The sequence below is a fragment of the Eubalaena glacialis genome, chromosome 4 (genome assembly GCF_028564815.1).
Source record: "Eubalaena glacialis isolate mEubGla1 chromosome 4, mEubGla1.1.hap2.+ XY, whole genome shotgun sequence".
NCBI classification, from domain to species: domain Eukaryota; kingdom Metazoa; phylum Chordata; class Mammalia; order Artiodactyla; family Balaenidae; genus Eubalaena; species Eubalaena glacialis.
The window spans coordinates 128,218,466-128,235,001 of NC_083719.1; the positions used below are offsets into that span (position 1 = coordinate 128,218,466).

At 49.3% G+C, this 16,536-nt stretch overlaps 1 protein-coding gene across 2 annotated transcripts in view; it reads right to left on the bottom strand.

The window, feature by feature from the left end:
* ANXA6 (annexin A6) overlaps positions 1–11,070 on the bottom strand; it is a 55,155-nt gene extending 44,085 nt beyond the window's left edge. The window contains exons 1-2 of one of the 2 annotated variants that reach the window (XM_061189887.1): positions 10,964–11,070; positions 1,483–1,526 (exon numbers count right to left, since the gene is read on the bottom strand). In XM_061189887.1, coding sequence (XP_061045870.1) covers positions 1,483–1,500 — 18 coding nt within the window. In that variant the 5' untranslated portion in view covers positions 1,501–1,526; positions 10,964–11,070. The remainder of the gene's footprint in view (positions 1–1,482; positions 1,527–10,963) is intronic. The other variant, XM_061189886.1, reaches the window with a different exon arrangement.
* Positions 11,071–16,536: the final 5,466 nt, after the last annotated feature.

Genomic DNA, 16,536 nt, shown 5'->3' on the forward strand with positions numbered 1-16,536 from the left:
TGGCTGCTGGTCCATGGCGACAAGAAAGCACAGGTCAGCTAGGCAGACAGCAGGGTCTGGGAGCACTGGTCCAGGAGTCCAAAGATGTGTGCCCTAGGTCCTGGCCACCCTGGTCTCCCAGGACCTGATCTGTCCGCTTGGGTCATCCAGAACCCTGCAATTCGAATGCCTCTCAGGAAGTAACTCTGGGATGATTACTCATGGGAAATGGGTAGCAACAACAACTATGCCTTGGATCTTTGTCTATAACCACTAGCACTCTCTCCTGGTCAGAGAGGCCACTTGTGCAAAGTGTGCTCCTCAGAGGCCGACAGGGAGGCCACGGCTAAGACTTTTTTGAGTACTGATCCTACATCATATAACACACTGCGCTCTTCAAAAATTGTGAATAGACATCCTTAAGGCCCTTGTTCATTGGGTGGCAAGTCATGAAGATGGGGACAAAGTTTAGTTATCACTGAGCTCAATCACCTCATAATGGAAACTGGGGCCGCAGAGAAGGTAAAGAACTCACCCAAGATCACACAGCTCCTGTATTATGTCTGTGGCCAATAGCTCTATGATTGACATGAGGGACCAAAGGGGCCAAGTCAGGGGTCCCTTTGTTTTATTCTCCTTTGTCAACCCCACTGTTGCAGTGACCACGTCTTTTTCTCTAAGGCCAGCCAACAGGGATCACTCTCAGGCAAACCTTGACCCTAGAACAACACCTAGCTCTGACCAAGGACGGAACCTAATCCTGGCCACACACAGGAGTAAAAGCTCTGATACACCTCAAATTCCACAGCCCAGCAAAGCGCTCAGACAGCATGAAAGACTGGTGTCTCCCAAGCCAGGGAAACTTAATCCCAAATGCATGTGACAGAGAGGACCCAAATCCACCTCCAGAGCAGAGAGGACCCTCTAATGCTTTTGCCTATCCAGTATCCGTCTCCCTTCCTGGGGAACCACTCTTGGGCCAGGCAGTTCAGGTGGCACCAGCTCTACCGCCTGGATCCAAGTTACCCAGGCCCAGCCAATGAAAACCAAACCCAAGACTTTCCCTGGAATCGTTTGGTATAAATTATGTTGTATCCTGCACGCTGCCCAGGAAGCAGAATGGAAGCCTAGAGCTGCTGATGATGGCTAGTATGAACAATTAAGGAAGAATGTGTCCAAGAATGAAGCCACCCAGAGGAGGCCCAGTTCACGGAGGCAGAATCCTGACAATATCACGTGGGCCCCTGGATCCAGCCAGACCTGAAGCCTTGGGCTTCTCAGTCATGTGAGCCAATACACCTCCTTTCTGCTTAGGATGTTGTGTGTTGTCATTGGTCACTTGCATCTGAAAGAGCTGTGACTTATAATAGGAGCAAGCAAAGCCTGAGAACTTCCCCAGCTCCTTTCTAACTGAAGATACCAGGGATCTGTGCTGCAGGCCCAGTGACTCTAGGAGAAGCCCAGGCCCAGGGGAAGTACTATAGGAGGGGAAAGGCTCCTTACCTGTGCTAGTTTGGCCATGGTCTTGGGTTCTGCAGCAGAAAACACTGTGGAGAAAAAAGAAATGCCATGAGATTCCTCTGCATTCTGATTCCCTCCATTCTTTCCCCTAAATTTCCTCAGCCTCATTCCTTTCAAGGGAGAGTGTGCTCCCGCTGCTGTTTTCCTGCTGCCTCCAGCCCTTCAGGTTCAATCACACCCAAAAACCCAGCTCAGGGCCAGGCGCAGTTTTTGGAGGATAATGGATGGACTAGCCTGTGTCCAGATGCTCACACCAGGATGGGAAAGACTCTTGGAACCAGGAGAACTTGAAAGAGGGAAAGGGCACGACCACTAACCAGCACGATTCCTCCAGGCCACGCAGGGCACTTTCCCAGATGCTGTCTCACTTAATCCTCACAGCAATCCTTCCTGGAGTCAAATTCCCCTTTTTTATAGAGGAGGAAACTGAGGATGGGGGTTCAGGGAGGTTAAATAATTGCCCAAGATCATACAGCTTAAAACTGGATTCACTATATATGAAATAAACAACAAGGACCTACTGCATAGCACAAGGAATTATATTCAATATCTTGTGATAACATAAAATGGAAAAGAATCTGAAAAAGCTGAATCACTCTGCTGTACACCTGAAACCAACACAACATTGTAAATCAACTATACTTAAATTAAAAAAAGACCCTGAATTCAACAAAGTCTAGATCCCAGGGTCCATGCCATCTGTACCACGCATGCTCTCTTTCCAAGTCACCAAGAACAGTTCCAGAATTCAGGGCTTAACAGTCTGTAGATGGGCACCCTCAAGGAGCTCTGGGTCACCTGTTGCAAATATCTGACGGGCTATGGTCTCTTTAGCATCTACTCCTATTAGGCACTGCTCTAGGCACTGAGGATATACCAGTAAATAAAAGAGACTTTCTAAAACATGTGCTTTTCTGGAGCTTCCTCTATAATGGGGAAGGATAACAAACATATGATAAAAACTAAGGAGAAAAGATGAAGCTTGGTTGGGAGAGAGTGACAAGAGGTGTGATCTCAGGTGGAGTGGCCAGAGGCCTCATGAACCACGTGGCTACCTGAAGGCAGTGAGGTCAAGGAGCCCAGTGTGGCTGATATGGCGGCAGGGAGTGGGGTGGGGACATTGGTAAGATGTGGCATGAAGGGACCAGTGCCTAAGGCCACTGTAAAGACTTGGGTTTTTCTCTGATGGGACAGATCATGGGTGAGGGTGGGGAACTGAACAAACAGGACACACGACCTCACTGAAAGGGGTGTCAGGACACAGGGTCTGCAATGAAGGAATAAGAAACAAAAATATCTTATCTAAAAAGAAATGTAAAAAGGGACGTTGCTGCTTTGGAAAGGGGAAGAGAAGGGGGAGCGGGTGGGCTACTGAGCGCTCTCTGCAGGAGGGCAGAGACGGAAGAGCCACAATCTTCTTGGGATAAGAGGAGAAAGGACCAGTGTTGTCCATTGTAGTCAGGACTGCACAATTTGATCTTTTTCAACCATGTCTACGTATTACTTTTCTTTTTTTAATTAATTAATTTATTTATTTTTGGCTGTGTTGGGTCTTCGTTTCTGTGCGAGGGCTCTCTCTAGTTGCGGCAAGCGGGGGCCACTCTTCATCGCGGTGCGCGGGCCTCTCACCGTCGCGGCCTCTCTTGTTGCGGAGCACAGGCTCCAGATGCGCAGGCTCAGTAGCTGTGGCGCACGGGCCTAGCTGCTCCGCGGCATGCGGGATCCTCCCAGACCGGGGCTCGAACCCGTGTCCCCTGCATTAGCAGGCAGATTCTTAACCACTGCGCCACCAGGGAAGCCTCTACGTATTACTTTTTAAAAGTAAAAATAACAAACTCTATCAGACTTATATCCAGTAAGAGCTACAAGGAACTGAACCAGAACAGAGGGTAGAAACAAAGGAGATGCGTAACCTCAATGTTCTCCAGTTCTTCACATACCATCACCCCTACCCCACCCCGCCAAAAAAAAAAAAACACTGAGGGGAAATCAGCCCCTGATCTCAGCCCATAATCCTGCTCTCACTCTGGGGCCACAGGAGACGTGTGACACAGCAGGGAGAACATAGGTTTGGAGTCAGACAGACAGAGCTGGATTCAAGTCCGTTTTGTCACTTACTAGCTATGTGACCTTGGGCACGTTGCTCATCTCTGAATTCAAGGTTATCTTAAGTACAGAATTGGGGCTTTCCCCTTCCTGCCTTGGAGAGTTGGAGGATGAGACCCAACTTATGTCAAGGCCAGGCAGAGATGTGTTCTCAGTAAATGGTGGCATTCAGTGTGCTAGGGGGACATTCTGAGGACAGGGCTTTGTCATGTTTACCCATGTGTCCCCACTGCCTGAATACAAGTCCCCCAAACTCCAGTCAGCAGACAGACGTGAGATGATGGGCTTGGGAGTGAAGAGCAGAGGGCAGTGATAGGCCTGTAACCGCGCGAGCTGACAGCAGAGCTTGCGGAAACCCTGCTGTTTCCCTGACAACCAGGGGCCCTTTGGTACAAACTTGAGCTCTCCTCAGGAAATAGAAACTCCCCCGAGGGGGAGCGGGAACCCACATCTACCCTAGGGTCTGGCCAGGAGCCAGCTCTGGGTTTCCCCAGCTCTGGGGGATGGTGTGGGCAAAAGGTGAGGGAGCTCCAAGGCCAGCAGACAAAAAGGGACTGCATGAGGCCCAGGAAGTCAGCTGAGGCCCGTCACCTGCACCTCCAGCCTCGAAGCATTTTCCTTTGGCCTTGTTGCTGGAAAATTCAGCTGCTGGCGGCAGCCCAGGCCCATCTGGACGGCTCACAGGAGGGGCCTCCGAGTCTTTGGGAAAATACTCTCAGCTCTGAGAGCAGTTTACATGTGCCTCTTGTGAGTGCACGTCTTGTGTATACATGGAAAGCAAACTTCCAGAACTAGATGTTCGGATTGCAGTTCAGGGGGGCCAAGCTCCCACAGCCCCTCCTCTGAGGTTTCAGGGAAGCTCTGGAGCTAATCACAGAGGCGCCATCTACCCTGGCTTTACGAAGGGCTCTGATCCCTCCCAGGGCGACCCAGACCACACTTCTCAGGTTGCCTGAATAAATGTTTTATATCCAATGTTTCAGAACCCCAGAGGGCCCTTAACAATCCATCACTTCCAAGCCCCTCACTTTCTAGATGAAGTAAAGGCATCTCAGGGAGGATGAGTGACTTGCGAGGCCCAGACAATGGCTGACATCCCTGCATCCCACCCCCGGGTAATAACAGGGACGTTAGGAAGAGGCCGAAGGAAAAGACCCAGGTTCTGGTTCCCAGCCTGCCCCTCTATAACCTCAGACAAGCCAGGTTGTCTCGCTAGACCTCAGTTTCTTCATCTGCAAAATGTGGATAATATCACTCCCTCTCTGGGAAAACCCAGAGTGGATGTGAGAGGCTTTTGTAGGTATCAACCAGGGATTTTCACAGCAAAATCTCAGAATATCAGTCCTAGGAGAGTTCTCCCCCAAGGCCACAGAACTCCTCTCTATCCCCACCCCACCCCCAAGAGGCAAGTTTCACCATCTTGGTTGAAATAGCTTCTCAAGACTGGCAGGTATGGCCACTATACACCAGTGCCTCTCTCCTCTCAGGAACCCTGAATCTCTTTGGACCTGAATTTCCATGAAGGCTCATCATGGCAAATCATTCCAGAAACCCATTTGCCAGAAACCCATTCAAGGATAGAGCTGCCTGGTGGCCTTGTGCTGCTGTGGCCACCTCCTGCCCTAGTCCTTTAGGCTGCAAGCAATCAGGACTCGCTCCAGAAGGAACACTCTGGGGTAGAGAATACCAGGGCTGGCTCAACCACCACTGCCTAACTATAGCATTGGGGAAACCGAGAGCCAGACAGAAGGTCTTGTCCAAGTCCTGCAAAAGGACTGAGTCACAGCTCTGCTCCCCACCAATTAGTAATTTTGTAAGTTACCTAAATATGAATCTCAATTTCCACATCTACAAGATGCATATGAAGTCCCAAACATTTACAAAGGAGTCAGGGTGGCACTGTAATAAAGAATGCGGGCTTTGCAGTCATGGCCTGAGTTCAAATCCTGACTGCTCATGACCTTGGGTGAGTTACATCATTTCTGACTCGGTTTCTTCATCTCAGAAATGATGATCTCATAAGGTTTTTGTGAAAATTCAATGAAGTAAGGCAGGTAAAATACTTAGCATGGTCAGGTTCAGAGTAAATGTTTAATAAGTGGTAGCTTCTGTTATCACAATCACCGTTATTAGAGCCGTGGTCTCCAAAGTGGGGTACTGGGCACAACGATCCATTGGGGTGCAGAATGAGAATATTACAACTTTCTAAATTGATCTTGTCCTTTCATGTTCCATTGTTGATGTCTGCTATACATATATAAAGTTAAAGATGCATATTAGGGCTGATAGAAGTACACAATCAAGAGTTTGGACTCGGGACTTCTCTGGTGGTACAGGGGTTAAGACTCTGCACTCCCAATGCAGGGGGCCCAGGTTCGATCCCTGGTCAGGGAACTAGATCCCACATGCATGCCGCAACTAAAAGTTCACATGATGCAACTAAGAAGCCCGCCTGCCGCAACCAAAAAAAAAAAGTTTGGACTCGATGGAATGAAGCAGAGGAAGGAGAAGAAAGAGGGGAGAAGAAACACCGGCATAAGAAAAAGCATTTCTGTTCTCAAAATGTAGCCTGTGGGCTTTGGTGGAATAGAGTGTACTTTTGAGAGGAGGGAGGAGATGTTGAGTATTAGGGGGTGAGATCAGGTGTGGAGGGTAAGGGCAAATTGAGAAAAATTTTATAAATAACCTGGAAGATCATGCAAAAAAAATCACCCAGACCTCTGTGCCCCAGGAGTGCCGGAGGGACTCTGCCCACTCATCTCCAACGGCCCCTCTTCGATGCAGGCCCTCTGAGCTCCGCACTCACGGCCCCTGACACCCTTCCTGATTTGTCTGCCCTCGCCTTCCTCCTCTTCACCCACTACCACACCCTCTCCCCGCTAAACCAGGAATCTCTTCCACTGGCATTTTCTAACCAGCCTTCTAGCATCAAAACCAGTGCTTTTTCAATTCTGGCTTTATTAATACCACCTGGGGAGTTTTTCGAACTTACCAACACATAAGGCCACCCCCAGAGATTCAACAGGCCAGGGATGAAGCCTGGGCTTTGGTAATTTTTGAAAACTTTCCTAGGTGATTCTGCTAACTTTTCTAGGAAGCCAGGAGGGATTTCTCCCACCTCTGAACCACAGTGTGACTCTAAAACCATCTACTCGTGAGTGGCTTGGGTCAACCATTGTGGATTTATCATTCCTCAATTAGATGGAGGCTGCTTGTCTCCAAGGTATTGTGAGGAAAAAAAAAAAAATCTGTAAAAATGCACGATAATTCTTAGAGACATGCTCATTCTGTCCTATCTGATAAAGGTTCAGTGGACTTCCCTTCCCTTCCCCCACCTCTGGTGGAAAAACAAGTTTGCCTCCATTTGTACATTCCTTTCAATATAAAGGCATCTGCGGATTCTCTTCTGAGCTGGTTCTAACATCTGCCTGGTCCAGTCACTGATTATTGAGTAGAATAAAATCTTTAGCACATGATCATTTTTATATCTGAGGGATGATTTTACCTTTTCTTTAAAATTATTGTATATGCTTCCTTAATGTACCCTTACTACTAAGTGTGGTTCATAAGGATTGTTGAGTGAAAGGTACTGAGTGGTTTTCATGCTTTCTTTAGTGACTCCCTTGAAAAATCACAGAATAAAAAGGAATCACCTTGCCTACTGGTTTTCAGACTCATTATACAGCCAGGAGAGGAAATAACTTGAGGGGTTAAGTAACTTGCCCAGCTCATAAAGAAAATTAGTGATTAAGCAGAGGCTCACTTTTCAAAACCTATTCATTGAGCGCCTCCTGCATGCCCATTGGCAGGAGTTGGGGGTAGAACAGACAATGAGACAGACGAATCTCCCACCCCAACGAAGCTGACAAATTTTTGTGCAGTGATCTGCAAATTGTTTTGATCCTATACACCACCAGTAACAAAAGAAAAAAAATGATCATTCATCATGATAAACAAACATATACTTTTTTAAGCATAAGATTAAAAGCATATATAATAAGAAGTCTCACAGTTTCTTCCGGCATCCCAGAAAATCATCTTAGTGCCTCCCAGGTTGTATGTACCCCCCTTTGGAGGCCCCTGGCCTACAAAATCTAGATCCTTCCCTTTCCCCTTTCCTGATGGCTCCTCCCCCAGTCTGCAGGGAGACACCAAAGACCAGCCCCTCCACCCTCCAGGACCTGCCTTTAATGAAGCCAGAGTAAATGCCATTCCTGGCCCTGTGCCCGGGCACACCCCCCAGCTCACGACGGCACTAGGGTTTCTTAGAGAGCAGAGTCTTTCCCTCTCCTGACCCAGAATCATTGATCCTCAGGCAGGATAAGGCCCCAGGATATGATCCAGGGGCCCCGGGTTTGGAGTTGGACTGGCCTGGGTTGGAATGCTCAGGTCACTTTTGTGAGAGACAGCAAAGCATAGTGTCTCCCAGTACGGAGGCAGGAGCCAGACTGCCTGAGATCGGAGCCTGACCTGTTATTTAGGAGCTGTGTGGCCTTGGGTACGTACTTAACCTCAAATGTAAAATGGGGGATAAAAATTATGCTCACCTCAGAGGAGTTGTGGTGAGCGTGAAAAGAATTAAGACATATCTAGTGCTTAGAAGATGCCCTGGCACACAGGACACCCTATGTAAGTGTTAATATTCTTTCTACCCTAAACTTTTGAGGGCTGAGTTTCCACATCTGCAAAATGGGCATGGTAACAGCATCTAACATAGGGTTCAGCCAAGGCCTGGTAAGTTAGGAGGGTTCAATAAATAATAGAAGTGACTATCTTACTATTATTTACAAGGACACCCGTTTTGCAGATGAGGAACCTGAGGCTCGGGTCACCTGCTTTCTCAAGCACCACACCCTTCTGTGGCACCACACCACAGTAGCACTTGATTCTCTGGGCAGCGCACTCTACAGTTTACAAGGCACTTTTTCACATCTCCCATCTTATAATCTCATGAGGGGGCTATCAACCTCATCCTCATTTTACAGGTGGGGGATCTGAGGCCCCAAGAACCCAAGGACAGGCACTCCTCCTTAGCCAGTCTGGGGGTGGGGTGAGTGGGGAGGGTTCTCAACCCCAGGAGGAAAGGGAGTATGGCTGGATTCCAAACCAAGAAGTTTAAAAGGATGAATAAAGGCACCCTCACCCAAGACTTCCTCTCCTCTTTTGAGAGGGAGGTAGAGGGACATGCTTGCTCGAAAATCAAGGTAGAGACCACATCCTGTGCTTTGTCCCCACCCAGGAAGCATCTTGGAGGGGTTGGGTGGGGTGAGGCTGGTGACACTACTGGGCCTCCCTGTAAAATTCTAGAATGGCCATGAAGAAGAGCCAGGCAACTCCAACCCATTTTACCAGCTGGGTGCCCTGGGCACGGCTCTTGTCCCTCTAGAGAGGCAGGCACTAAGGCTCAGAGGGGTAGGCGTGTCCCCAGGGCTCCAGGTGGCTAGTGGCAGGGCAGAGGCTGGGACTGGGTGTGGCTGGAGCCTGGTGGCCCAGGGCTCCCTCTGGGTGCTGCAGTGCAGATGTTCCAGACGCTGGCGGCTACCCAACACTGCAGAGCTCCCCGACCCTGTCCCAGGAACAAGCCCCAAGAGGCCAGGTCCCTGACTTCCCAGGGGCAGCCCCCTCCTCTGCACATTCACATCCACAGTCGGCCCCAGCAACAGCTGTGACCCTTACCCAGAAACCACAAATATTTTCTGTATCCCAGCAGCCCGCACCTCGGGAACAAGGAGTGGAAGGCAAAGAAAGATGGGTGAGTGACTGTCACAGCTGCATAGGGGGATAGAGGCCTCTGCCCCACCCTACTCACACAATCCTAAATCTTAGAACAGTTGAATCCTAGAACGCCAGCACTGCAAGGGGCAGCCAGTTCAGCAGACTTTGCTACAGAATGGTAACTAAAGCACAGAGAAGGAAGGGGCTTGCCCAAGGACCCCTGGCACCTGAAACTGTGACCCAGCTTTCCACTGGCCCCTAGGCCAGTGCCCTCTGCCATGGCACAGGGCCTGCCAGCCAGAGGGGCAGGGTCCATGGCAGCTGAAGCTGGGCAGTCATTCACCTCCAAAGGGAGGGCTAAGCAGGTCACGATATCCCATTTGGGTCAGCGGGGCGGGCAATTTAAGGTGTGCTTTGGGTAGAGGGGAGGAAGGGGAAGTGGGGGAAAAGGGCGGACCAGGGAAACCAGAGGTCTTTTACAAACCCAGGAGCCGTATGTCCAAATTTGGAGTTCTCGGGGAAGACCCACAAGAGTTTAGAGAAAAGGAGGGGGAGGGAGGAAGCAAAGGGTGGATCCTCCCAAAGGACCCCCCCACCCCATCCCCTTGCACGGCCTAGCTGGGTAGGCCAGGCTTCCCAGGCCCGTAATCAAGACTTCCCAAACCTGTAATCATTCCTTGCAGCTGACAGATAAATCAATTTTCACAGCCATTGTTTCCTCTGAGAGGCTGGGTTTATCAGCTCTGGACTTGAGGAAGGAAACTGAGGCTCAGAAAGGGAAAGCTATGGATTCAAGGTCACACTGCACGTCGTTGGTGGAGCTGGGATTCCGACTCAGGGTATTTCACTCCCACGCTAGCATCTGCGGAGTCATCTGAAGCCCCCAAGCTTTGGAAAGGCCGAAACTGGGCTGAGGGGGAGCAGGAAGAAGGGTGGGGCCTCTGGCCCGTCACAAGGCCCCTGGAGCCCAGCTGGGAGTCTCCTTTAGAGGCGAGGAGTGGCCCCAAGAGGGCGGGAGGGTCCACTGGGGCCCTGAGGTATGGACAGCCGGTCCCCCATCAGTCTGCATACGAAGAGCCCTGCCCCAACGACCACCATTTCAGGTGCAGCCCAGGGTCAGACTCTTAATGGCCTCAGTCTTCGGCTTCAGCTACACCCTTCCCTGCGGGTCCGTCCCCCGTCCAGCTGCCTCCAGCCCCGGGCCTTCAGAGTCGCTTCAGTCCCGCAAAGCACGGCCAGCAGCTTGCGTGGCCCCGGCCCAGGTGCCCCCCACTCCACCACACCCTCTGCAGAGCCGGCCCTCGCCTCCCCTCGCCTCCCCTCGCCTCCCTTCCCTTCCCCTTTCTCTTCCCTTCCCTCCCGCAGCGCACCCGCCGTCCGCCCCCGCTTCCCCCGCCTGCGGCAGGGCATTTGCTCCGCTGCGCTGCCCCAGACGCGCCCTGCCCGAGACCCACTCGGGTTCCCGCGCCCTCGGGTTCCCGGGCCCCGCGGCCCCCACCTCCCGCGCCCCTCCCCGGGGCCGGCGGCAGGCGTGGGTCAGCGATGACTGGGCATTTGTGGCTCGCCCCCCGCACCCCTGCAGCCCGCCGGAAGGGGTGGGAGTCCACTGGAGCGATCCCATCTCCTACCTCAACCTACTCACCGCGCGGCGGAAGCCTCCTGCAGCGGACAGACAGACGAGCAGGCGGACGCGCGGACGCAGAGCTCGCTGGGTCAGAGCCCGTTAGCAGCAGCAGCAGCCGCAGCGCGGGGGCGGGCCGGGAGGACAGTCCTCGGCTCCCGGGCCGGACACGTGGCGCGCGGGGCCCAATCGGGCTCGTCCCGCCTCCCCCCGTCCCCCTTCCCCCCTCCCCCCCCCACCCCCCAAGTTCATTCGCTCCTGGAATCTTAGAATGTCACCAACCGGGAGGGGCCTCGCCAGGAAAAACTCCGTCTGTGCTCAGACCCCAGACCTGCGACCTGAAGAGGGGAGGAGGATTTGGCCAAGGTCACTCGGCCTTCAGGGCTGGAAGTCAAAGCTCCCGACTCCAGTTCTGGACACTGTCCCCAAATTCCTACTGCTCACCAAAGATTTGTTGAGAAACAGAACCTTGAGGCTTGACAAAATTAAGGCCAAGCACTTAATCTGCCTGATCAGATTCTGTCCCTCCACAGCCCCATCAGGTCTGTGACATTACTTAGCCACTTTCCAGAGGAGAGCCCAGAGAAGCCCAGTTTTTAAACGAAGGTCACACAGCTAGTAAGTTGTGGAGCCGGATTCAAACCTGGGCCAGGTGACTCCAGAGGGGTGCTTGCTCTAGCTTGGCTCAGGGGAGTGCATAGTCCAGAGGAAAGGGAGACAGACCAGCGGTTATAATCCAGGGCTGTGGGGAAAACCATAGAATAATAAAAAAGTGATAAACTCTTTGGAAATCCAGAGGAAACTGAGAATGACTGTCCCCCAGGGGATTTGTAAAGACTTCCTGGAGGAGGTGATGCTGCAGTGAAATCAGTAGTACTTCCCACCCACCCACCCCTTAGAAATTCTGCTTTGATGGAAAGATGGCAACCCTGGGCTGCTGAGTCTTCATAGGCAAGACTCTTAGATGCTCTGATTTTCAATTTGCTCAACCAAAAGATAGGGATAATCAAAACTCTTTCCAAAGGCTGTCTTCAACCTCTCACTAGTTAGAGAACTCTAAGCCTTTTTAGCAAGGGGACCTAGTATGTTCTTTCATCTATTCATCCCCCCAACATTTATTGAGTACCTGCTGCATGCTGGGCACTGAGCTGGGAGACCGAAGTGAGCAAATGGGAAATGCAGCCTAGACCTGCCCTCATGGAGCTTCCCCTCTTATGGAAGACAGATGGTTAGGTCTTTGTTACAATAAGGTTTAGGCAGTCGTAATCTGGAAACTATAAAGTGCTATGATGGCCACAGCAGATGGATCCCGCCTAACCTAGACCTTTGAATGAGAGTGGTGTTGTGACCAAAAGATGAATGGAATCTAGTAGGAGACTAAGAAGAAATTAAAATAGATAAATAAATAAATAAATAAAGTAAGTAAGTACCTTAAGATGAGATCTGCTGTTAGTATTCAATAGAAGTGTTATCGAACACAAGTTCATGTGTCCGAAGCAGAGTGACGCCAAATAGACTGAAACATCGGAGTTGGAGCAGAGAAAGGTTTATTGCAGGGCCAAGCAAGGAAAACGGGTGGCTCATGCTCAAAATCCCCAAACTCCCCAATTGTTTGGGGGGGAAAAGTTTTTAATAGGCAAAATTTGGGGTGAGGGCTGCAAGGTGTGTGACTTTCTTCTGATTGGCTGGTGGTGAGGTAACAGGGTGGTTCCAGGAATCTTGTGCTCAGGCTGAAGTTACTATCCTCCTCCTGGGTGGGGGCCTTAATTCCTGCAGAAGAACTCAAAGATATTGTTATGAGGGACTTCCCTGGTGGTGCAATGGTTAAGAATCCACCTGCCAATGCAGGGGACACAGGTTTGAGCCCTGGTCCGGGAGGATCCCACATGCCGCAGAGCAACTAAGCCTGTGTGCCACAACTACTGAGCCTGCACTCTGGAGCCTGCGAGCCACAACTACGGAGCCCTCGAGCCACAACTACTGAGCCCACATGCCTAGAGCTGGTGCTCCACAACAAGAGAAGCCACCGCAATGAGAAGCCTGCACACTGCAACAAAGAGTAGCCTCTGCTTTCCGCAACTAGAGAAAGCCCGCGAGCAGCAATGAAGACCCAACGCAGCCAAAAAAAATAAATAAATTTATTTAAAAAAAGAAAAGATATTGTTATGTATATTTCTTCAGGAAGAACCAGGACCCTGACCCAAGGCTGCACTATTTCTTCACTGTTCCTCCCTTGTTTCTGCATTCCCTCCCTTCCCTGATTAGCAACTGTTGAACCTGCTTCTAAATAAAGCCTATTTTCTACAAACAAGAAATGGGGACACAGAAAGGATTTGTACCTGGGAGCCCCACAGGGTCCTGCTTGGCTTCAGAAGCAACACCTTCTGAGATAGAATATGAGGAGGCTGGCCCCAGCAAGGATGGAGGTGAGGTCTCCTCAAGCATCATAATAGTATCTGCTATTTATTGAGCATTTTGTATGAGCCAGCCACTGTTGTAAGTGCTTTACTTGCAATGTCACATTGAATCCTCACAATTCATTAGTAAATATTTATTCAGCACCTACTGCATGCCAGGCACTATTTTAGGAGTTTTATCAGCAAACAAAATGAAGATCTCTGCCCTCATGGAATCTGCATTCCAGCAGAGGGAAGATAGACACACAATAAGTAAACATGACAATATGCTAGAAGGTGACAAGTGGTGTGGACAATAAGAAGAAAAAGATGAAGTGTCCCAGGATGATAGGGGAAGTTGCAGTATTATGTAGGGTGTTCAGCAGAGGCCTCAATGAGAGGGTGAGATTTGAACGAAGACATGCAGGAGGTGAGGAAGGTAGCAGAGCTGATGAGAGATCTATGGGAAGAGTGTTTTAGGCAGAGGAAACAGCTGGAACAACTGCTCCAGGGCAGGAGCAGGCCTGGAATATTGAAGGAACAGCAAGGAGGCCAGTGTGGCTGGAGTGGAGTGAGCCAGAGGGAGAGTAAGGGGGCAGGAAGGTAGTGAGGGGACAGGGATGGGCAGGGGGATGAGAAGATGTAGCTCTGAGGTCTAAAGTCAGGAACAGAGAGACGTCCCAGCTATAGAAGAGACAGAGAAATTTGCCCTTCATTTGCCTTTTGTTCCATTTGGTCCCTCAGTGGATTGGATGATACCTACCCCCCGCTGGTGAGGGCAAGCCTCTGTACTCAGTCTACTGAATCAAATGCTAATCTCTTAGCTGATCAAATGCTAATCCTCACAGATACACTCAGAAATAATGTTTTACCTAGCTCTCTGGGCAGAGCAATGTGAAAGGAAAATCAAAATGGACTTGGTATTGTTAAGAGAGCTCTCTAAATATGGAGCCTGGAGGCCATTGAGGAAGTGTGACTTATGCTTGTCTTAGCCTAGTTGGAATCTGATCTTTTGACTTATTGCTCTCCGGAACATCTATTGTCATCCAGAGCCTGGTACTCAAAGTACTCATCAGACCCTTACCCTAAAACAACTCTTAATAGCCATCCCTTAAGGACAAATATTTACTTTCTTATGACAGAGTCCAGCCTCATGGCTTTTTTTTTCTTTTTTTGAATACAAGCACAATTTTCCGTTACTTTTTTTTTTTTTTTTTTTTGGCTGCACCACATGGCTTGCAGGATCTTAGTTCTCTGACCAGCGATTGAACCCACGCCCTTGGCAGTGAAAGCGTGGAGTCCTAACCACTGGACCGCCAGGGAATTCCCAGCCTCACCGCTTTTGCCTTTATAAGCCCTGATTCTTTCTCTTCCTTGGAACACTCTTTCAATTATACTGGAATCTGTGTCTCCCAAATTGCAGATCTGAAGACCAAATAAACTCTCTTCTTATCTGCAGCCTTCTGCATGTCTTTGGTTGACCTGGTGTCAGACAAATGGGATACAGAGTGACCTGCCTCCTCCCTAACTCCAGCATCACTATGATGGGAATAAGGTACCTACAAGAGTCCTTTGTGCTCTATTGTTTCTTAGGTGGTCCTGGCTCATAGTGGTAAGTTCTGTACCTGAACCTCCCACCTTGGCAGAAGTTCTACTCTATTTGGGTATCCTCTGTGCTGGCTTCTGTTTTCAGGACTTTGTTTCCCATTTTGGTCTGGTGACTAATCACTCTTAGAAAAATGGAAGATTCACTCTCTAAGGGTAAGGCTGTAGAGCAGCCCCTTTCTGGAACTCCCATTGGATTTATGTGTAAAAACTATGTATCCTAGTCCTGCAAGTATTGATTTTACTGGACTATGATTACCTGGGATGATTTACAATTAAATTGGCCAAACTGGGTCTCACCTGAAATTTCTAAATTAGTTTATCTGCACAGTTAAGTAGAAAAAAGATGTAAGGACAACAAATAATGGGAAGCCTATTTCAATTGGTATTGGAAGCCTCCAAACATCATAATGAACCCACGATTGCTTCCCTCAGAGAAACTCCCAATTATCTCAAAGGATTTCCACATTGGAAACATCCTCTGAGGCTCCTGAGAGCTCTCTCTCCGGCTTCCTGTGCTCCTCCCTGTTTCTCTCAATGTCTACCACAATGCTCTGCTCCCTGCTATCCATCTCTCTCTGAACTTCCTTTTTTTTTTTAACACTGAGATTTATCCCCTGCAGAAGGCTAGCCATACTGACTTTTCTGTAATGACAGCCCCTTTTAAAACCAGATGTAATGCTTTTGGATGGGTGGATCAACCTACAGTGTCATTTAAGTTACATCTTACAAATCTTTGCACAACTGTAAATGCAGCTCTAGAGACAGTTCAAATTCTACCCATTCCTTTTCATGGATCCCAAAACCTCCCCTTTTATCTCAAAAGGCTTGTAACTTCTCTGGGAACTCTTACCTAGGCCATCTCCAATTTCCAGGACTGGAGAGAAAAAAGAAGGAAAAGAGGCCTTTTTAAACACAAACTGCCTAAAGGACACTCTTGCCCAAATAGCCTCCTTAAAATTGCTTGTCAAGGGCAAATACAGATCTTAAAAATCTTCTCTACAAAGAGTGAAAGACTTTAGTCATCTGAGTGAGTAGACAATTTATTCCAACTGTTATTTATAAACTAGTGAGTTTTTTTGTTTTTGTTTTTTTATTGAAGTATAATTGACTTACAGTGTTGTGTTAGTTTCAGTTGTACAGCAAAGTGATTCAGTTATATATTCTTTTTCAGATTCTTTTCCTTTATAGGTTATTACAAGTTATTGAATATAGCTCCCTGTGCTGTACAGTAGGTCCTTGTTGCTTATCTATTTTATTTTTAAAAACTTTTTATTATTTATTTTATTTTATTATTTATTTTTGGCTGCGTTGGGTCTTCGTTGCTGCGCACGGGCTTTCTCTAGTTGCGGAGAGCGGGGGCTGCTCTTTGTTGTGGTGCGCGGGCTTCTCATTGCGGTGGCTTCTCTTGTTGTGGAGCACGGGCTCTAGGAGCGTGGGCTCTAGGAGCGCGGGCTTCAGTAGTTGTGGCTCGTGGGCTTAGTTGCTCCGCAGCATGTGGGATCTTCCTGGACCAGGGCTGGAACCTGTGTTCCCTGCATTGGCAGGTGGATTCTTAACCACTGCACCACCAGGGAAGTCCCTATCAATTTT